Genomic DNA, 22,467 nt, shown 5'->3' with positions numbered 1-22,467 from the left:
CATGGCGCACCTTTGATTTCTGTGGTCCCTTTGGTATGGACAACTCCTGCTTCCCAGTGGGCTGGTGTCAAGACAGTGATGGAAGAGGCATTAGCTCACAAGCACAGGGAAGTGAGAACCTCCAGGCCTTCTAGGACCACAGTTGGCCTCCCACAGGGCACCAGAATCTTGTACAGAGGGCCACGGGACAAATCACAGACTGTAATATCCATTGTGGAGAAAGAAGGGACCAGGAGCCTGGACATCCTTTTAACTTTAAGGGACTTTTGGCCCCTTGGCTGGATCACAAAAGCAGCTTCCTTCTCTTTCAAGATCCTATTTCCCTTCAGCCCTGCCTGCCTTCCCCAGACAGGAAAGTTAGCAGTCTGTCTCCACCCCCACCCCTACCCCCAGGCATAAAGAGTAAGATTTGCTTACAGTACAGAAATGTAAGCTGGTCCCTGGTGGTTCAAGCCTGCAACCCTAGCTATTTAGGAAGCTGAGATCTAAGGATCATGGTTGGACATTAGCCTGGAAAGAAAAGTCTGTGAGACAATTAACTCCAATTAACCAGCAAAAAGGTGGATGTGGAGATGTAGCACAAGTCGTAAGAGCACCAGCCTTGAACAAAAAAAAAGCCAAGTGAGAGCACAAGGCTCTGAATTCAAGCCCCAGTACCGACACCAAAAAATTAAAAATAAATAAAGAGGAGGAGGAGGGAAGGAAAAATTAGGTATCCCTTCAGACCCTTCTACTCATTTCTCTTCTGTGCCTGTAGAGGAGATGCACCAACTGAGGAAAGAGAATGTAAGTAATGACTAGTATAGTAATAGAGACTGTCTGCAAAGTCCTTGTAATGACATTCAAATTTAAATCTAAAACCAACCAAATCCACAAACAGATCTTTCTGCAGAGATTCATTCCTGAGTTATCATTTAGTCACTCCCAAGCATTCGTAAAACACAGCCAAAGGTATCAGTGTTGCAAATATAAATATAGATATCTCATTTAGATAGAGGGTATGGAGGCTTTTTCCATAAACAGATTACAATATGCAGACTATTTTGAACTTTGCTTTTCCTTATAAGGAGAAGGTTTGCATCTTGGCTAATTTTATAAGTGGTAGCCCATAGAGGAACATTTAAATTGTTCCCAGTTTAGGAACAAGGATTTCCCCCCCCCCAAAGAATGCAACATTGTTCATCCTTGGACATGAGTCTAGGAGCATACACAGGATAATATGACAAAGTGGGTTTGCTGGGTCAATTCCCACCCCCACCTAAAAAAAAGTTGTATCTGTTTCATTCTCCCAACAGTGTTCCCCTGTTCAATTTTGAGTGTTTTTCTGTACATGTCTCATTAGTTATTCCCATCAGAATAGCTGCCCTCTGTCCCCCCCCCCACCCTCATCCCTTGGGGGCCAGAGGGAACTACCCACAGAAAGTTTCTTTACTCTTGTTTATTGAAGAACTGGAGGAATGTCAGTATGTTTTGCCTACATAAAGTTAATGGTCTGTGGTAAAGAATGTAGACCTTTAAGCAGCCTTCCATGCTGCTTGGCTAGGGAAACACTGCATTAGTGTGTAGGACACCTGGCATGGGTTTGGAGGAAAGAGGTAGGCTTTCTTGGGCCGTGCTGGCCAAGTTGGACCAGGGTCTCCCTGGGCTACTCCTTCCCTTTGCTCAATGTACACATCACCAAGTCTGTGCTTGCAAGTTTCCTCTCTGCTGGGGAGGTACAGAAGACTGGGGGATGGGGATCTGCTTTCCTTCCTGCAATCTGGATTACCCTATTTGGGCTTCTGGATGAGGCTGGAACTTCCTTTAAGTACCAGGCTTCAATGTATCCCTCTCCTACCTGCCTCCTGCTCTCTCATTACTTTGTTTGACAGCCTTGTGATATTGCTGTGGTTCTAGCAACTTGCTCATTCTGAAGTCATAGGACCTCTGGGTATCAGCTTGTTTCCCTGGCACTCTCCCTGTTCTCTGGCATGTCCCGTCTCTTTGACTCCCATAGAGCTCTTGATCATGGGTGCATTTGGACATTTATTACATTGGTTGCTATGGCTAGATTAGAAGCTAGTTGAAGTTTTTCACCATGAGAGCAGTGATATTGGATATTGTAGGGGTAATGTGGGCTTGCTATGTGCTAGGTGCTCTGCACAGTGCTCCGCCCTTACTAACTCATGCACTCCAGCATGTGTCTTCATCTCTGGCAACTTCTTGAGCATTCTGCTGACTTTTAATTCAGATCTCTTCCCTCTCTTTCCCAGAGGAGCTTTGAGAGAAAACATTATTGATTTGCAATATGTCAGTTCCTTCACAAAAAAATCTATCACACTTGTGTATTAAGAACAGATAATAGGAAGATAATATGAAATAATAACAGGATTGTTTTCTCATTTAGCTTGTCACCAAGACTATTTATTTGGCTCCCCATACCATTTGTTTAATTTAGAAAATTCTCATTTCCAATTCTAGCAAATTGCATTCTAGAGCTATACCTTTTTTTTCCCTAAAAGGAAAATTAATTTGGTAAGCATCAATACTTTTAAGAGATGATCTGTGATTTATTTTTCAAATATCATTTTAATTCAACCAAACTGTTTTTGATAACTGGAGAAACATGAACAGATACATCAAAATTCAAATCTCCACTCTACAATTCACCAGCCCTGTGACCTTGGCTGAGTTCTTCAATCTTTCAAAGCCTTAGTTGTCTCATTGGTAAAATTAGGATAATGATCATTCTTTTGTATGGTTATCAACAGAAATAAATAATGTACCTAAGGAGTTGGGCACAGTGTCTGGCACAAAAAGATGAGCAAATGTTTGCTCTATTTCATTGTTATCACCATTCTGAAACGATGGGCTGACAAAAGGGACGTAGAAATAAATGATACTGTCCCTGTCCTCAAGGAGCTCAGCTATGTGGTAGAAGAGACAGGACAGATTTGTGACCCCCACCACGAGACAGTGTGATAAGTGCATCTGTTGAAGTGTGTACGAGAGACAGAGATAACACAGGAATGAGGGATTATTCCTGTGGAAAGGTTTCACGCAAGGTAGGGGAGGATATAACAACTAAATTGATTTTTGAAAAATGTATACAATCTTTCAGGCAGCCAGAGTGGGGAAGGACATATTTGGTTAGGAAAAAGGACATGGGTGAAAAAGGACACGAGTGAAAAAGAAAAGACAGTTGTGTTTTGGAGGAGCTACAATTAGTGAAATTTGGTTAGATTAGGAGGTTTTGGAGGGTGGGCAAGACAGGGTAGATGGAAAGGACAGAAGATTCCAGGGGAAGGCAAAGGCCAGATTTTGAAGTGCTTTGCATGCCAAGCTTTTTAGAGGTTGAATTTAGCAATCGCAAGGAAGTTTTAAGGAAAAAGGCCATGCAATCAGATTTGCATTTTAGAGGGATCACTTTGAAGGTGTGGCCTGGGAGCCAAGCGGAAAGCAGTAGCCTAGGTGAGAGAAAAGGAGGCTGAAAATCAGGAAAAATGGTCTTGGGAGAAAAGATGAAAAGGCCCAGGAGAAAGGAAATTGCTGGGATCCAAGGCCGCCAGAACCCTGAGCCTCCTTTCATTATGCCCCTGATTGTGAGCAGGAGACTAGCTGGATGGTAGAGCCATTAGTTAAGATAGAAAGTCGAGAAGAAAGCCAATTATGAAGACCTGGGCCTGTTTGTAGGTGGGAAAGAGTGGATGGAGAAAGGGTGATGGCTTTGACCCAGCTCTTGATGAGTAGGAGGCATTTGTGACCCACGAGCCTGTAAACCGAAGGCAGCAAGTGTGCAGATCTCTAAGCTGGGGTGAGGATGGAACTGGAGATGTAGTTTGGGGCATACCTACGAAGATCGGGGAATGGCGGAGATACGGAAGGCTTATAAAGATCTCTCCACAGTTAACAGCTATCAACATAGCACTTTCTTAGCCTTCACTTTGAACAACCTAATGTGAAAAGTCCTCCAGTTGGGACCCATACAAGTTGGCTCCCCTTTATCCAACTCCATAGCTCAGCGTCGTAGGCCCAGCCTGCCATTTCACACCCTTTGCGATAGGTGGCGCTGATGCCGAGCAGGGAGTCGGTGGCAGCACATGCTGGGCTCGGGGGGCGATGAGCTTGAAAGCGGAGGTGGCGACGCTCTAGCCAGAGCCATGTTTCGGTGGCCTGGCCGAGTCGTCCCAGGGGACTGGGCTAAGGCCGAGAACCTCAGGCCCCTGGAGGCGCATGCGTACTCGGGTCCCCTCCCCTCCCCATCGTGGAGTCCTTGTAGCCCAGGTCTTACCCGTGAATCAGGTAAGAGCTGTGCAGGAAAGGGTGGAGGTGAAGCCACCGCTCTCACCTTCATCGCGCGCCCCGCGTGTGCTAGCCCCAGCTAGGGCACGCGGTTGGTGTGCGTGGAGTACGCCATTCCTGGGCCCAGCCGAGTCAATGTGGCCCCGGAGGGCGTGCGCGCTGGTTGTGGGGTCCCGGGGGCGGGGGGCGGCCACGAGGCGGCCACGTGGGCGCGGGCCTCGCCTTCGCCCTGCCTGCGGGCGGCGCCTGCCCTCCTGGGGTCAGCCTTGGTGGGTGCAAGGGTCGCAGGCCCTCAGGGGGAAGGGTGCTGGGCGAGGCTGCGGGGCCTGGGGTGCGCGATCGACACTTCCCAGGCGGCGGGTGCGGGGACGGGGGGGGGGTGTCGGGGGGCCTGGGGAGCCAGGGCCAGGCCACCGGGCTCAGCTGGCGCGGATGGAGCCCCGGGAGGAGGGCAGCTGAGGAAGGTGTGAATGACGAGGCCAAACGAGGGAAACCGAAGCACCTGCGAGGAGTTGACGCCTCCTAGCTGGAGGAATCATGGGGGAAGGTAGTTTTGAAACCAGCGAGCCAGCGTCGCTGCTTTCCTTCCTTCCCCGGGAAGAGAGGGGCTGTGAGTAGGAAAGAAGGTAATGGTTTTCCTCTGCGGACTGTGGTGAGCGGCAAATGAGGTAACGACTGTGCAAGGGCAAAGAGCTGTACGAATACAAGACAGTGTTAGTTAATTAGACTCCTTAAGCCTCTTTGTCTGTTGCAGCGGCTCCGGAGACTCTCGGGTGTGGATAGTGGGTCGGGCTGACCAAGATGCATGAGGGCTAGGTGTGAGATTGAGGCACAGGTGGAGTAACGCAGAGGATGAATAAAGACAGGGTGTTTTTTTGTTATTGTTTGTTTGTTTCTGGTGGGGGGGCAGTAATACTGCAGTGTGAAGGAATGTGGACAACATCTGTCCTTTGGGTTCATCTCATCTGGCTGAGAGATTATTTCATTCCTTTGCTGCTGCTTCTAACACTACCTTTGGATTTCCCCCCCACCTTTTTTTATGCAAAGAATTCTACCCCTAAATGAGACTGAAGAGGGAGGAAACATTAGTCATGTGAAACACATATTGACCAAATTTGGTCAAGAGAGAAGTTGATGGGCTTTTTATTGATAACTACATTTTTCTTGGCCTTGGAATGAGATAGGCTGATGTGCAGACAAGAGTCCTGAACTGAGGGCTACCTCTGAGAAAGAGAGATTTGTTCTCTGAATAGAGGGGTCACCTGGGCCAAGTTCCAATACTTCTCTGAGCCTTAGGTTTTATGCAGTGGGGGAAACCTGAAAGGTCATTCATTCTGTTATACACTAAGACCTTATAGCAGCAGCTACGAGGCCAGCCAGTCCTTAGTGACAGGGAACTTGTCACGTCCTAAAATGGCCAGCCCCACTAGACGGCTCTGATCATTGGAAAATTCTTTATGTTGAATCGACATCTGTTTCTCTGCAGTTTGCATTCACTGCAGCCACACAGAATGAAATGTCTAATGCTGCTTCCACAAATATTTGAGGATTGCTAATATATTTCCTTCTTCCACTCACTCCACAAGGCTCCTTTTCTTCAAACTCAAACATGCCCAGTTATTTCAAACAGGGCATCAGTGTAGGGCAGTGGAAAGCACGCCAGCTCTGGAGCCAGACACATCTGTATTCAGCCCCTTCACATACTACTAACAACTGCACTCTGAGCTGTAGTACCTTCCTCTGAGATGTGTGAATGGAAATTCGCATCCAGCACTGTTCCCTTGAAGATCAGGGATCAATTGGGTGACTGTCATGCTCATGGTAGGAGCTTAAAGTATGAGAGCTGCTATCTTGAGTGACATGGTTGACAGTCCATTGTAGTTGCTCTCTGCACACACTGCACTTTGTTCCTGTGACTCTTAAAATCCCTGTAGAAGAGATTATTCTGGATACTTCTCCATAGTCTCTCGTCAGAGTAGTTAATTGGATCTATATCACCCTTAATGAACCTTTTTGTTAATTAAAACCCTAGGTGTGGTTTTTTTTTCTTTAAATCATAGTGCTGTTGTTCAACCAACTTCTCCCATTCTGAACTTTCTTTTTAAAGTTTATTCAAATCCGTAATTAATGGCTCCTGAAAATGGTAGTCATAGTTCTATCCTATTGTCTTCATAACGATCCTTTCATTGGTCACAGGGGTGTCAAATTGTGATTAGAAAAATATGATTATTGAATGCATGGTATCAGCTAAACTGTCGTCTACCACTGTTACGCATCAGTGAGAATGTGAATGCACTTTCTATGCTAATTTTTTTAATAACAAATCTGAGTTCTAATTATGATGTGGACTCTGTCAGAATTGGAATGTGACAGGAATGTGTGATAAGCCTCACTGTTATATATGATGCCAACCAAGGATGCTATCTGTTTAGGAGAAGTGAAAGGCTGTCCAGAAGCAAGCCAGAGGCATAAATGCAAACCTTGATATACATTATGTACATATATGCTTTCCCTGCATACTCAAAGGGTTTTCTATCTTAGACTAGATTCTACCCTCGTGGAGGAAGTTCCCCGCGGGAAATACGCTAAGCATGGTTAGAAGATTCCTTAACTCTTTTGCTCCTGGGGCTTTATGGCCAGCATTTTCTCCCTGGACAGAAAATTCCAGCTTTAGCTAACCAGATCTCATAGAATTCTCTTAAGTTTTTCCACAGTCCTTGTTATTGTGCCAGAGGTTCTTTTGAACAGGAATGTCTTCTCTACCTAACCAAATTCGGGGTTTCTAACCCGTTTAACCTCCTGCTCTCCTTCTTCTAAGCACTCCAAGTAGGAAGATTTCTCCAAAACACCAAACTTGGGATTTCTTTTGTTTCCAGGAGCTTTCCTGCCTGACCTCTTCCTTCAGAGGCATAACCTCCTTTCTCCCCCCACCCCCACCTTGTTCCTTATGGGTAGACATGTTCCAAGGCCTTCAAAAAAAGATCCTTTGTGGGGTACTTAGTCCATTAATTAGAAAATCGTTTTCATCCCCGACACTGCGTGCTTCTGTCCTGGTGAGAATGAAAGTGTGGAACTGTTGGTTGGATTCAGACAAGGGATAAGAAAACTGGACATTGTAAAGGCTCTTGTCATTGTCAGTTAAAATTGGAACTCTTTTGCTCCGTTGAAAGGATTGGTCTACATTTTCTAGGCAATTTTTGTCATTAAAATGTGGTGATGATTAGATACTATAGATTAGCCTCTCCTTGTAAAGAGACTTCCATTTACATTTTGTCAAGTAATCAATTACGACTTTATATAAATGATTTAAATACATTGGTGGCTTCTCATTTTCCTTCGGAAGAATTCCAGCCTCCTTACACCCAGCTACCTCTTCTAAGGCTCTGTCTCTCTTTCACCCTCCCCGCGGCCCCCTCCGTGGCCTCCCCCAGCCCAAAGGAAGTCGGTTTCCGCCAAGGTTGTACGGTCCCGAGCCTCCCGTGCTTGGCGAACGCCGTCCCTTCTGGCTGGAATGTTCTTTGTCTCTCTGCTAAATGTCTATTCATCACTCTAGACAACCCTTCCTCCCTCCCCGTAATTACTTCCTCCCCGGTGCGCCCTCAAATTCTTGTACTTATTCATACGGCATTTGTTAGGGGTCTCCTTTGTGGCCGGCACCACGGCGGACTCCCGGGATACAAAAGCTGAAGAATACTTGGACTCGGCCTTTGAGGGCTTAGGGAAGAGGGAGCCGACACACACAGTGTTGCTAGGATATCAAAAGGAAATTTAAAGAAAGCATCAGCTCTTGTCTGTCCCCACCCCCCACCCGGCCTAGATGGCCAGCATCTTTCTCCAGGGCAGGAGCCTCACGGCACGTACGTTTCCTAGCCTGGGGCCAAACAAGCGCGCTCTCTGTTCCTCCTACTCGGAGCCCGGTAGTTGAGAATCCTGCACTGCGCCACCCTTCCTGTGAGGCTCCTCGGGGTGGGTGGCCTTGAACTCCCGGTGTTCGCTTCGATGTCCACAAACCCCCTTGGCACAGTGCTCTGTCTTTGGGCGAACTTGCCTGTGCTCGCGCTCGCTCGCGCTGCGGGGCCCTGGAGGGCGAGCGTGCGGGCCGCGGAACGGAAGGCTGCAGCGCCCCCGCTGGCCGGGCCGCGCCACGCAGACCAGCGCCTCCCTGGCGCGGACACTACAATTCCCGGGGACGGCCCGAAGGCGCGCGCACTCCGGGATGCGCTGCACTTTTCAGAGTCCTAATCGAGGCTTTTTAAAGAACGGTGGATTAAAAAAGAGAGAGAAAGGTCCTCCCACCCTCCCTTACTAGCACCTCTGGGAGCCCTGGCATTTCGATGTGTTGTTCACAGTAAAGGGTGAGGGGTAGGTCTTGCCTTCCCGATCGCGGGGCTCGTCCGGTGCGGCGCGGGTCCCGCGTGCTGCAGTGGCCTCCGGCATGCCAGCCACGTCGCGCTGCCGCAGAGAATACATGTCTGGGTGGCCTGGGCCACCGGGCGAGCGAAACAAGACTTTCAGCAACTTTGGCCTGTTCATAACGGCCATCTCACCGGACCTGCGGAGGGTCCTGTGGAGCTTGTCATTCTGTGGCTCCTTGGGGTGCCCCCGCTCCGTGGACACTCCTGGCTAGGGGCCGGGGAAGTGAGGCGCCCGAGGCCTGCTCTTCTGCACTTGAGCACTCGCAGGGCTCAGCATGCACGCTTTGGGCGGCGCGGGAATGGGTGTCACGGCGAGCTCCCCAGCCCCAGTGTCCCGTGGTCAAGCAGCAGGTACCCTCCGAGGGACCTCTGGGTGGGCTTAAGGGGAATAGGGTGGTCTTTGGTTTGTCATTTTGCTCGAGGCGTTCACACGCCAGGGAAGGGTTTCTTCAGCAAAACCAGGAAGTCAGGGGTGGGGGGTGGTATGCGAAGGACAAGCTGGGTGCTGGGGGGGGGGAGCCCTCCCCTGAAGGTGCCCGCGAGAGGGGCGTCGGAGCTCTGCAGTGGCGGCGGGGCTGCAGGGAGGGGCTCTGCGGCGGGAGCGGGCAGGAGGGGCTCTGCGGCACGGTGGGCGGGCCCGGGGCGGGGCTCCGGTGGGCTGTAAAAGTCGGTGCCCACCCGCTTGGCGCTGCCGCGGCCACCAGCACATCCCGGCGCACACGGGCCACGGCCGCTGCCCAGACGCCTCCCCTGCGGCAGCCGCGCCTCGCCAGTGGGCGCAGTGCCGCAGCGCTCGCCCGGGTGGCCGCTCGCTGCCGCGGGCCGCACCTCTGCTGTGACCAAACGCTGCACGGTTGCGGGCGCCGCGGCGGCGCGCCCAGAGCTCCGCCACCCTGCGGCGCGTGGCATGGGATAACGCGGCCATGGTGCGCCGAGATCGACTCCGCAGGTGGGTGCCTCGGGCCGCGCCGTGCCAGCGAGAGGGGGTGTGGCTGGCCGTAGGGACTCGGCGCGCCGCGGTCAGGGCGGCCTTCGCGGCAAAACATCTCCCGGCCGGCCAGATCGCTTCTCTGGGGAGAGGGTGGCCTGTCCGCGGCACGGTGCGCTCCTCGCTGAATCGCTGGATTTTATCCCCCCCCCCCCATCGCTCTGGTGAGATTGAACGTGTCTGGATCCCGTGGTCATCCAGGGGCCAAGTAGGGTTTCAGACCCGGTCATCTCTGCGGCGTAACTTAGGATATTTAGGACCTTGAAGTGGTCGCTGCCGCGGTGCAATTTAGGATCTTTAGATGCCCAAGACGCGATTTTGGCTCCTTGGCCGCGGCCATCCGCTGTGGATTTCTAAGCCCTCGCCGTGGCCGCGGTGCCGTGTAGGATTTTTAGACCCGGAACGCCAAGGCGTGATTTCGGATTCTTAGAGCTGATGGTCGCGATGGCGTGATTTAGGTTTGCGGCTCCCTTGTCGCCCCGGTGTGGTTTAGGGTTTTAGGATTGCGATCCTGCAGTGGAGTGATCTAAGATTTCCCGATTCGGACTCCACTGCGGAGCGTGTGCCTGCCGCGATGTGACCGGGGCTTGCCGCGGGGTGAGCGCCGTGCCGTGCCGTGTGGCGGTCCCCGGCCGGATGGAGAGGAGGTGACCGACAGGCTGGGCATCTGGAAACGTTCGCTCTGGCTTTGCGGGTTCACTGCTCATTTCATCCTCTCACCGCGGTGCTATTGGGTTTGGCAGTGTTAGGCAAATGAAAGGCTGGTCGATTTCCCGAAAGTTGGTTCGTGGAGCTTGTGGAATTCATACTCTACCATCTTGACTCCATCGGGTAATGTGAATGTGACTTAAAAATTAGATAGGTAGATAGATAGATAAGATAGATCGATCTTCGTTTAATCCAGTCTACCTACGGACTGCCTGATCGCTTCCCTACTAACAACCCTCAAGTGTGGTGGGCGTTTTCATTACCGAGGTGGCAGAGCGACCGACGCCCCGGGGGTTTGCCTCTGCTTTGTCAGGGCGAAAGGGAGGACGCAGTGCTGGCATCGTGAGATGGGGTGTCCAGCGCCGGGTCTTTACCCCTTCCCCTCCCTCCCCAGCCCCCGTGGGGATTCCACCCGCCCCTTCCCTCCCCGGTGGGGAGCCCCCCGCCCCGGATTGCCTGCCCTCGCCGCGCCCCTCCCTGGTGCTCCGCTGAGTCACGGCTCCTTCCGCTGCTGGGACGGTAAATGGACACCCCGGGGGCGACGAGAAAAATGTGTGAGTCGAGGTAGGGGACAGACAGACAGACGCGCGGAGCAAACGACAACCTAACACCCTTTGTCCTTTGCCACCAGAAGAGAGGTGTGGGGTGTGCGCGCAGCCCACGCGGGTGCAGACAGACGCAGGCACCCCGCGTTCCCACGTCCGGTCTCGCATTGTCCGGCACAGTAGACCCAACCATCGTGATGCTTTCATGTTCTTTGAGGTGAAAAAAGAAAAGTCCCTGTTCTCGTGGTGCTGAGCACAGAGCAGTGGAGACTCCGAAGAGGCACAATTTTATCGCTGTGGAACACGGTGTCTTTACCGTCCAAAGAAAGCGGTTCCCCTTTGTGTTGGTTGGTTCTGAGTAGGGCTGTGGCCAGACTCCTGGTAGGTATGGTGGCGGGGCGTGTGGAGACGCTAAGCCCGGTCCCTCGGGCCTGGGCCGTTCGTCTTCTGTATTTGTAGCTGTTTTCCTGACAGTCCTAATTTTCAGTTGGGGAAGGTATTATTTCCATCCTGGCTGTTTGGAAATGTGTGACAGTCCTGTCCCTGGTGACCGTGGAGAGTGACAGCATAGACAGGGGTAGCTTCCATTCCTCTTCGCCTCATGGCCTCAGTGTTGATAAATCAACCTGGACCTTTGGAAGTCGTAGAAATGCTGGGTATCAGCCCTGCCTGGTTTGCACTGGGGTGGGGGCAGCGGTGGTAATGGTGGGTCCTTATGAAATTAAATCATCGGGAACTCAAGCATCTCCTAAGAAAAGCAGAAATATAATCTGCCACCCAGACCTCTCAAGAGATTAGCTATCTTGGGTCATGGTAAAGCTGCTTATGTTGGAATGTGCAGGGTGATGCAGGGTGTCTGTTGGGTGTGTCTGTCTGTCTTGCTTTCCGACCCTACCCTGAACATTTCCTAGCTCCCATAGGCTACACTTGAGTCCAAGGATTGATAACTACTCAAAATCCTGAGCAGTGCCTAATAAGTTAAATATCCCTCTATCATCTATCTTTAGGTGTTAGTACCAAGCGTATTTATTTTAAACATATTGGTGGGGTGGATGATGTTAACTAGATTTTTTTCCACTTAGGAAACCTTGGTAAAAGTCAAGGAAGCCTCTTCAGTAGGTCACAAGGGTGAGGGGCTAAAGTTGGGAGAGCAGAGGTGGAAGATTATAGATCAAAATACTGTATTTTCACCTTAAAAATTAGAATGGTGAGCAAATACAGTGATTGCCATGGCGGTGGCGGCCGCTATCGTATTTTCATCAACTTCCTGGCCCGGTGCCTATGGGGGCAACGGAGTCACAGCCTGGTAGGGTTTTGCTCCCAGCGCCTCGGTGCGGTGGCGGAAGTGCAGTGTTACCCTGACTGCTTTTCCCACAGGATGAGGGAGTGGTGGGTCCAGGTGGGGCTGCTGGCTGTGCCCCTGCTGGCCGCGTACCTGCACATCCCACCCCCTCAGCTCTCTCCTGCTCTGCACTCGTGGAAGACCAATGGCAAGTTTTTTACCTACAAGGGACTGCGCATCTTCTATCAAGGTACGAACTATTGGACTATTGTGGGTGGGGTCATGTCCCAGCCGAGCTACTTCGTGCCCCTTGAGCTCTGTTGCCCCCCTCCACTCCCTTAGCGACAGAAGGAGCACCATTTTCTGTGTACTGTACTTGAAGAAATAGTCTAGTTCCCCTCGTTCACTCCAGAGCAGGGAGACTCAGAAAGCGGCTGACACAGCAAGGGAGAATTGAGATTTCATTCTATACACCTGGCTCCAGACACATTTTTTTTCCAATCTGATTTATATCAGATATTAGTGTGCTTTTCCGTGCCCCTAGTGTCAGGTAATATTCAGCAGTGTAGCTACTATTGTATCACCGCTCCCATTCCTGATTTCATTTTATCCAGTGTTCTCTATAAAGATAATTTTGTGTACCTAAATGTGATTTAAGTCTAACACTGCCACATAAATTAATTTGCTAATGATTATTATGACTGCTGTTTATCAAGTAATTACCACATGCAGGCATTGAGTTACATTTTCAACATTCACTGTTCCATTTAATATTTGCAATAGCACTGGAAGGCAGGTGCCATTAATCTCATTTTATAGGTGAAGAAACTAAGAAAAAGACTGGAAAAGATTTCTTTTGGGCGGGGGTCAAGAGCAATAACGAAAAATGTTTGTCATAAACCGTTTTTCATTATTGCTCCTGACCTCCTCTCATTGCTATGTTCAATTAAGTAAGTATATATTTTTCTTTATGTTGGGTTGACTGATTTCCAATATTTAGTATTTCACTGATTATTTGTATAGATTTCTTAAGAATAAGACTTCCTGCTTTAAGACCAGCCTGAACAGAAAACTTCACTAGTCTCCCATTTCCAAAATAAAAAAAAAAAAAAAAGCAAGGCTGGGTGTAAGTGGCTCAAGTGGTAGAGTGTGAACCCAGCAACTTGCGCCCCAGAGTCCAAACTTCAGTACTAAAAAGAAGGGGGAGGCTTCTGGGTTAAAGTACGTAAACAGTTTTCATTGCTTTTAAATAAATCATTTTCTGAAAACTTTTCTATCATTTTTTCATGTCTCTGAAAATTTGTATTAGCCTTATTAGTGGCAATGCATTTTGCTGCCTGTTATGGCTAATTTAAAAGATGTTTAATGCTTCCATATTATCATACGCATTCAAACATTGTCAACAATGTTCACACTGATTGATTAGTCCTTTTTGTAGCTTACAGAATTTTTAGTTTGATTTTTGTTATAGTTTGATTCTGGATTGGGTCTCTGATGATATAAAAAGTGCTGTTGTCCAACGGCATAAACTAAGATGCCTGCTGGAAAGAAGCTGCTAAGGACTTTATGATTCTTTAATGATAAGGTACAAAGAATTCTTAGTAAAAAGGTAATTCACACTTTCATATTAATGATGCAAAACAAAGAGAAAAATGGGATATAGTTTTAAAAAATGTAGATATCTTTTTAAAAGAGTTGGCTTCAAATATGTTCACATAGTATGCTATTTACAATTTTTAATACATAGATTAAAATTAAGTTCTCATTCTTACCTAAAGCAATAAGCTTGCATTTTAAATAGCAATGCATCATTTGAACATCACTTATCTGGTCACAGTTTTTCCTCCTTTGTACTAGATTACTTGGAGTTTTAATATGCTTAAGCTTATTTTTATAGGGAGCAGACCTAACTCATCTCTCTCCTTTCTAGACTCCGTGGGTGTGGTTGGAAGTCCTGAGATAGTTGTGCTTTTACATGGCTTTCCAACATCCAGCTACGATTGGTACAAGGTAATGAAATCAGATTTCTAAGTCCTACTATATCTTAATCCAAAAATGAAGGATTTTCTTGACAGTACTGGAAAATCCTTTTGAGTTGCTTAGTAAAATAACATTAAATATCAAACTTTCTTATTTACTATGAGTAAAAAATTCTTTGGCAGTCTGCAAAGAATCATTGCAAGTTAAAAATGTTGGAGTTCCGCCCACAATAGAGATTAATTGCTAGGAATCAAACATTTTCCAAAGGATGGTCCTTGGGGTCTGTGGTGGTTCTATGAGGCTTTTGCTTTATCGCAGCCTGTCAAGCCCAGAAAGGGACAAAGCTTCTGGGCTGCTGTGGGTTGGGAGGTTGCAGACTCAAAGTTCATGCCATTCTTCCTTTCTTCTAGATATGGGAAGGTCTGACCCTCAGGTTTCATCGAGTGATTGCACTTGATTTCTTAGGCTTTGGCTTCAGTGACAAACCGGTAAGCAGCAGCTAGATGGGTCTAATGTGGGTGGGCTAGATGCAGATGGAGGGAGAGGCCAGCACAGAGGTTTGACTGAAGATTCTATGCTGTCCCTTGCCTTTGCTTTTCTTAGAGACCACATCACTACTCCATCTTTGAGCAGGCCAGCATTGTTGAGGCACTTTTGCGGCATCTGGGGCTCCAGAACCGCAGGATCAACCTGTTGTCTCATGATTATGGAGATATTGTTGCTCAGGAGCTGCTGTACAGGTCAGTGACAGTATACGTCCTCAACTTCCCCCCCCAGGAAAGTATATTCAACCACTGCATGGGTGCTCAGCTACATGTATGTTTCTCCATCCCCTGCTCCAGGTACAAGCAGAATCGATCTGGCCGACTTACCATAAAGAGTCTCTGTCTGTCCAATGGAGGTAATTGTCTTGGTGGTAGAAGGGCATAGCCTCAAAAGGCCACCTTTAAATGTCACAGAAACTACTACGTGATAATTTGATATTAACCACACAATTAAACTAGAGGATCTTTTACCATTATTGTGCTGTGAACTGCTTTGATGATAGGATATTTATGGACTTTTTTCTCAGAATGCTTTTCACATATAGAAGACAAAGTAACAGGGTTACCAAGGAAAGTGTTTCTGTTGACATTGTTCATAAGAAGCTGCAGTGCAGTAACATGTAATGCTTCCATATCACATTAGATAGTGTGAGCTAATGATGGGTCTACTGACATTCTTGATTAGGAGCAAGTGATGTAAATGCTATTTTGCTGTATCTATAACAATGCAGTGGTTGTGAAATAGACTTGAGGAGTCAGTCATAGCTGCCTCTGTAGTGTTAGCATTAGTTCTTAAAGTCTTCAGAGATGGCAATGTAAATTGTAAAACTTAGTGAGTCTCTCCCCAACCCTCTCCCATCAGGCCTTTTGGAGATGTTTCTTCTTTTCTCTTTGTGCGCCAGTGAGCACAGCTTGTAAATCCATGAATATCTAGATGTCCTCACCTAATGCTTTAGGGCAGTTAAGGGCTTTAAGGGCAACTTGGAAGAAGTCTCTCACTTTATCAGCAATGCTCACCACTTTCTTCCAAATGAGCCTGCAAAAGGGAAAAGTAGTTTTTCTTTGCTTAGGACCTACACTTATTGAAAACCTTGTGTGGGGATGTGTGCGCACACACACATAGATCATTAACAACAGTGTGTTCTAAGCAATAGGAGGTAATGCCAAGTAGTTAGCAGTTCTATGGAGAAGCATATAAATTATTTCTTACATTGCTGTACTTTTAAAATGGGAAATGTAGCTCCAGTGTATTATTTGATTGGTTAGCACAGAATTTCTTAGAGATATAATCATTCCTTAACAAGGAGCGTACACATACATAAGTCTGTTGTTTCTGAAAGTTGTTAGGTAGTTTGTGACTGCTTGTTTGTAATCTGCTTTGGTAGGAAAGGCCCTAAAGGAGACTGAATAAGGTGAAAAGTTCATGATAACGGGCATGTGTTGGACTTAAAACTATTGACATATAACTAAGAGAAGTTTCTCCTTCTGCAGGTATCTTTCCTGAGACTCATCGGCCTCTTCTTCTTCAAAAGGTTGGCAACTTCACTGAGTTGCTCTGTAACGCTAAGATTTGTGCTGATCTTTATGGGTCATATCTGCTGTGGTGCTATAGTTAGTTAAAATTTTCCTTCTTATAAATTCCCATTACAGAAGTTTTCTCTTCTTGTGGAAATAAAGTAGTAGAAGGGTTCCTACATAAAACCAAACACTTCTTTCTGAAATAAAAGATGAGTTAACTATTTGAAGAAATACAACTATGGAAAAATTTGTGTCACAAGTATACTATTTTAATGAATTTCATACTAGGATATTTTAACTCTAAAGTTGAATAGGAGTTAAAAGTCTTAGGTACAAATAGCCAGACACAGTGGTATGCATCTGTAGTCCTATTTACTTAAGCTAAGCATGGTAAAAAGATGGCTTGAGCCAAGAAGTTTGGGTCCAGCCTGGGCAATATAGACCCTATTTCATTAAAAAATTAGTATTAAGTATTGAGTGAAGCAAAATATGTAATATTACATGGAATTAGAAATCGATTTGTCTACCAAGACAGAAGAATACAAGTAAGCAAAGTAACAACAAAAAGAAAAAGTAAGAGATTTGGCCAAATTCCTTTTGGAGTCTCTAGTATAAAACCTTTTGTCTTGGTGAGTTGTCATCTTTCTCTGGATATCCTGATTTAGCCTTTCACTTATTACCTACAGCTACTCAAAGATGGAGGCATACTGTCACCCATCCTTACGCGGCTGATGAACTTCTTTGTGTTCTCTCGAGGGTAAGACATCCAAGATGAACTGTGGCCTGGGAGTGGTGTAGGGAAAAGTTGCTGCTCTTACAAGTCTGAGCCAAAGCTTGGGCTTTAATATTCTTAAGCAAAGGTGTTGGCCCCTTACCAGAATAGAAGGAATGGGTCAGACTGCATGACCTCTGAGGTTGCAGCCATGTTTAGCTGATTTTAGTTCTGATTTTTCCCCACACTCATCTTCCTACATTTTGCACTCTTTTCAGTCTCACCCCTGTCTTCGGACCATACACTCGACCCTCTGAGAGTGAGCTGTGGGACATGTGGGCTGGAATCCGCAACAACGATGGGAACCTGGTCATCGACAGGTAGGAACTAAGCCTTCGCTTTGGGTTCTTTTGGAGAGTGGGAAAGGATGAAGAATTGCTTTTTGTTCCTTACTGACACATTCCTGGTCACAAGAAGGCAAATTAGAAACTATGAAGCAGCAAACACAGAAAAAAGAAGTCAAGCATAGGGCTCACCCTGCTCCTAAGCCATTTGGTACAGAAAAGCTATAAATTTTGATGCTAATTCAGCTTGTAACCAACTGGCTGGCAAATCCTTCTTTAGACTTTTTAAGTGTTCTAATATGTTTTAATCAGAGTTGTGAAAGGAATCTAATATCTCAAGGTAGCAACTGGGAATCCCTAGGCCCTGGAATACTAGAAATAGTGACTAGAAATAGCCATAGCTACTTAAGATGAGGTCTTATCCTTTTACTAGCAAGCAGGATTAGTATAGCTTCTGGCACTTTATTTGATGGCTTTGCTGGGAATTGTATATATCAGGGGGCCATTCCTCCTTCCACCCTAATCCCACAAGTTCATGAAAGTGCCTTTCAAGAGGAAAAAACTAAAAAACATATCTCCCTATAAAAATTCTATTTTCCTTTCCAAAAAGTAAACACTATTTCTTCTTCTTTCTTTTTGTGGTAAGGGGTTTGAACTCAGGACCTCACTAGAGCAGTGCTCCATCCAAAACTTTTTGCTTTATTTTTTTCAAGTAAGGTCTTGGGTTTTTTGTATGGGGGCCTGTCTTGGATCCATGGGCCTCCTAAGAGGTAATAATTGAGTTTACAGAAATAACTATCCTGGAGATCCCAATCAAAACAATCAGAACACTTGAATTTTGACTGTACATTGCAGCATGAGGAATTTTCCTTGTTCTCTTTATGACCACATGAAGTTCAGAGATGAAACTTTGTGCTTATGAACTCCTTTTAGAACTTTTGAGGTGGATATCAATTTAGAGATCATGTAGCTCTGTCCTCTTATTTAAAAATGAGGAACTGAGGTCAGAAGATAATGTGCTACATCTTTGAGTCAAAGAGCTAGTCAATGGTAGAGCCAAAATTGGAAACTTAAACCATGGTTTTAATGACATGGATACTCCAAAATCAACTTCCGACTCTTCTATGATCTTATTTCCTGCCTAAAAGGCACTTAATACTTATGGTCATAGTAGGCATGATCACTGACTGTCCCATTCACATGGTAGGCTATTCCCAGGAAACCCAAATTGCCTCTGAATTAAGCTTCATGGGGCCTTTTGAATCTCACTACATAATAAAGGTTTCTTCTTCTTCTCTTGCTGACTTACCTGCCCTATAGTCTCTTGCAGTACATTAATCAGAGGAAAAAGTTTAGAAGACGCTGGGTGGGAGCACTTGCCTCTGTAACGATTCCCAGTGAGTATTTTTGTGTTTCTGTGTGAATATTTTTGTATTTCTTCTGGATAGAAAACTTAGGATGACAGGGTTAAAATAATCCCAACACCTATCACCTCCAGTGTTTACTTAGCAAATAAAAATACATTAGTTAAATCTAATTTTAGGTAAACAAGAAGTAAGTTTTTAGTACTTAAATGTGTGTTGTGCAATATCTGGGAAATACTTGTATCAACCTCCTCCCTCCTCAACAAAACCTACAGACTTTTTATCTGAAATTCAAATTTAACAGGTATCATCTATTTCACTGGCAACTCTACTCCTAGTATCTGGAATACCACTGACATGTTAGAGTGAAGAAGCATCTAAAGCATCAGGGCAACACTGCAAATGTTTAAAGTAGGACTTAATCTTTTTTTTTTTTGTCTAGGGCACAAAAAAGCTGGAGGGACCAAATGGCTGTATGTTGGAGAAAATGTGCCAAATGAACTGACTGGCTTGTTCCCAGCAGTTCTTCATAGCCTTCCTAACAAAAGAAGCTAGGTTTTCATATATCTTTTTTATGGAAGAGACTTAATTTTAGAGTTACAAAAGGAGAGTACATATGAGCTGTTATTAAGTCTTTCTTCTTCTTTTCCCTAGTTCATTTTATCTATGGGCCACTGGATCCTATAAATCCCTACCCAGAGTTTTTGGAGCTGTACAGGTGAGTACCCCTCAGAGATCTTTGTTCCTGACTGACAGGAATTACTATTGAGGGTTGCTGGCACTAGCTATTGTTTCTGACCACATTGTTTTTTGTCCAGGAAACATAAAGACAAGTTGGGAAATCTTTATTCTCTCACATAAATATAAAGATCAAGAGATTCAGTTATATATTCTCTTATACAGCCTGTTTTCACTGTCATGGCTATTTCACATTTCTAGGCGTAGAGATAAGAAAAAGTTATGTGAGTGAAAGTGGATATATCTTAAGGAATGTTTGTTTTAATCTGACTGCAAAGCTACCTCGCTGATCTAAATTGAACAGACTGCAAGGAGAGCTTGAGATCACCTCACTGGGGAACAGTGCCTTCTCATTGGTTGTTATTCTCTCTGGGCACTTATTCCAAAGGTGTCAGAGTATGAAATCTTGACTATGTCACAAAAGCCTGTTCCATACCACCAAATGTCCTAGCGGGCATAACGGGTAGTAAACACCTTGCTTAAAATTTTAACAGAATCACCTCAGAGCATCTCCTTCAATTAAGGGAGGTCCATTGTTACCTTTGTTTTGGCAGTGAGTTGCTTAGTGTTCCTCTAAGGAGTTGGAAGTCATTCTGTTTTGACCATTGTTGTTGAGATGTTTTATTTTCAAGATGTCTTGTTAGTCTGTATATTTAATTAGTAAGTTTATTGACCAAAGATACAATTCCATAGTGGAGAGAGAATAAGCTCTTTGTCAATTCTTTCCAATGTAGTACGTCTGCAAAGGCATTTACTGGGGCTTCCCACTGGCTTACATCCCCCCCATCCTCCAGCCTCAAGTTCACCAGTTCACCTACGTGCTGTTCTCTTCCACTAGGAAAACGCTGCCGCGGTCCACAGTGTCGATTCTGGATGACCACATTAGCCACTACCCACAGCTAGAGGATCCCATGGGCTTCTTGAATGCATATATGGGCTTCATCAACTCCTTCTGAGCTGGAAAGAGTAGCTTCCCCGTATTACCTCCCCCATTCCCTAACTTGTTGTATATTCCACTTAGGAAGAAATGCCCAAAAGAGGTCCTGGAAACCAAACACCATTCTCTTAACAAAAGTCCACTTTACTCACATTGCTGAGCAGAATATAGAAAAAGGCAGCAAAAGCTCCAACTAAGAGTGACAATAGTAGTCCACCTCAGTCCTCTGACATCTGATCAAGTGGACTTGCCTTTGTGTTATTAGGAAATTCTGGTCTGCATTACTTCTTACTGATGCAGGAAGATAGGCGTTAGACATCACTTTGCATAAAAGACTTTTAATACTCCTGTGGATTTTTCTGAAATAATTTAGATATGGGAATTTCTGTCTTGATCCCAAGTGAAATCCCACAGTAAAGAATGAGAAGGGATTGTTTACCTCTCCTAACATGGCTTTAAGAGCACATAGTTTTTTTTTTTTTAAGTTCTCTAAGTAACATTGCTTAAGTGAGTGTGAATCTGTTGTCTTAACTGTGGATTTAGTTTCATCAGCTATTTTAATTGTGGATGTTTTGTTAAAATAGATACTAGTCTAAATAATGTAGTACCATAATTATACTTTAAGACAATGATTTGCCTACACATGTATATGTTTTATAAGAATGCTAAACCAGCAGACCCTTCCCCTGCCAGAGTAGTAAACCTAATTAAGAGTGGTAACGTCTGAATAAATTGAACTAAATCCAAATTATTTACAGAATTTCCTAAAATCACAGGACATTAAGGACCAATTGCATCTGTGCCAGATATTTACCGCTACTAGCTGGAAAGCCAATAATAATGTGACTCCTCATACCTCAGTGCTTAGAAGCATGTCCCTCTGGAGTGAAAGGGGAGGGAAAGGGACTTGTTACAGAGCAGATTATTGTGCTGAACGTACACTGACTTGTGGTGATGTTTAGCTCCCTATTGTCTGTCCTAGAGAGGCTTCCTCACACAGCTTAGCAACTCCTACACCTTACAGATGGCAAAGTTCCTAGACACTTTCACAACAAATTTTGAAAGACCCTGAGCAAATGGTGCTGAACACTCTTTTTTAAGCCACAGTCTCATTGTCTTAGTAGAAAAAGAATTAAGTGATTAAATTCTTTTTTTTTTAATTTTAGAATTAGGAACTTCAAGTATAACAACTTTGAAACTGGAATAAGTGTTTATTTTCTATTAATAAAAATGAATTACGATAAAGTGGATTCTGGCTTCCCCTTCCCCATTACTCCTCTGGGATAAAATTTTCCAACATTGCCAGGGGCTTTCATACATTACATGAGAGAATATAATGAGGTTACTTTTAAACAACAGGAATATAGGCTGTTAACTGATTTTCAACATCACTCAAAGCTGGACTATCATACCAAAGCTGACCAAGCGAGACAAAGAGGAAGGAAATAAACACAAAACCCATGCACAAAGACATTTGTTTGATCTGCTGGCTCAGGGCCAAAACATTTAATTTGCTCCTCCAAAGTTATTAATCTTTGTTATTTTGGGAATTCATGCTATTACCCTAAAACAGGAGGGAAGTATACTGCAACTTTATCTTGCCCAGTAAGTACTTATCCAACAGAAGCCAAGATAACATCTACAGGTGTTCTCTCTTTGCTTCTGACCGTCACCTGCATAGTTACTCCATCTGCTAAGGCCAGCCTGGACCTGACCAATAAATCATAGCCACCTCTGTAAACACCTGAGAGAAAAAGTGAGGAAAACCACAGTAAGAACTCAAAGTAGGCTATGAATAATGAAATTTATCATGCTCTGCCCATGTCTCCTTTCTATTATTTTAGTGTTTAGAAATTTGTGAGAAATGAATCCTACATATAAATCTAACTTCAAACCAAAACAAAAAACCCATTCCTGTGAGAGCCAATACACAGCAGGTATTCAGTAGAGGTAGTATAATTAGTATCTGTGTGAGATATAAGTTAATGTTTTAGGCCAAATGTACATCCTAAAGGCATTGACTGGGCTTCAAATAGTAACTCACAGAATGAGATGATGGGACAACAGCTCTAAGAGCTGTATGGCTGCCCATACTGAGCCCTTCCTTTAA

General features: G+C 45.4%; 2 protein-coding genes across 2 annotated transcripts in view; one reads left to right on the top strand and one right to left on the bottom strand.

The window, feature by feature from the left end:
* The first annotated feature begins 9,460 nt into the window (after window positions 1–9,460).
* Window positions 9,461–21,108, top strand: Mest. The gene is made up of 12 exons (XM_013036424.1): window positions 9,461–9,645; window positions 12,315–12,469; window positions 14,150–14,229; window positions 14,610–14,687; window positions 14,803–14,939; window positions 15,042–15,100; window positions 16,236–16,276; window positions 16,949–17,019; window positions 17,253–17,354; window positions 18,639–18,715; window positions 19,337–19,400; window positions 20,259–21,108. Exons 1-12 carry the CDS (start codon window positions 9,620–9,622, stop codon window positions 20,374–20,376), a joined length of 1,008 nt encoding a protein of 335 aa, XP_012891878.1. The 5' UTR covers window positions 9,461–9,619; the 3' UTR covers window positions 20,377–21,108.
* Copg2 (coatomer protein complex, subunit gamma 2) overlaps window positions 20,827–22,467 on the bottom strand; it is a 97,577-nt gene continuing 95,936 nt past the window's right edge. The window contains exon 20 of the mRNA XM_013036423.1: window positions 20,827–22,101. Within this exon, the coding sequence (XP_012891877.1) occupies window positions 21,971–22,101 (131 nt within the window). The 3' untranslated portion in view covers window positions 20,827–21,970. The remainder of the gene's footprint in view (window positions 22,102–22,467) is intronic.

The sequence above is a fragment of the Dipodomys ordii genome, unplaced genomic scaffold (assembly GCF_000151885.1).
Source record: "Dipodomys ordii isolate 6190 unplaced genomic scaffold, Dord_2.0 Scaffold285, whole genome shotgun sequence".
NCBI classification, from domain to species: Eukaryota; Metazoa; Chordata; class Mammalia; order Rodentia; family Heteromyidae; genus Dipodomys; species Dipodomys ordii.
This window is presented reverse-complemented; position numbering and strand designations above follow the sequence as displayed.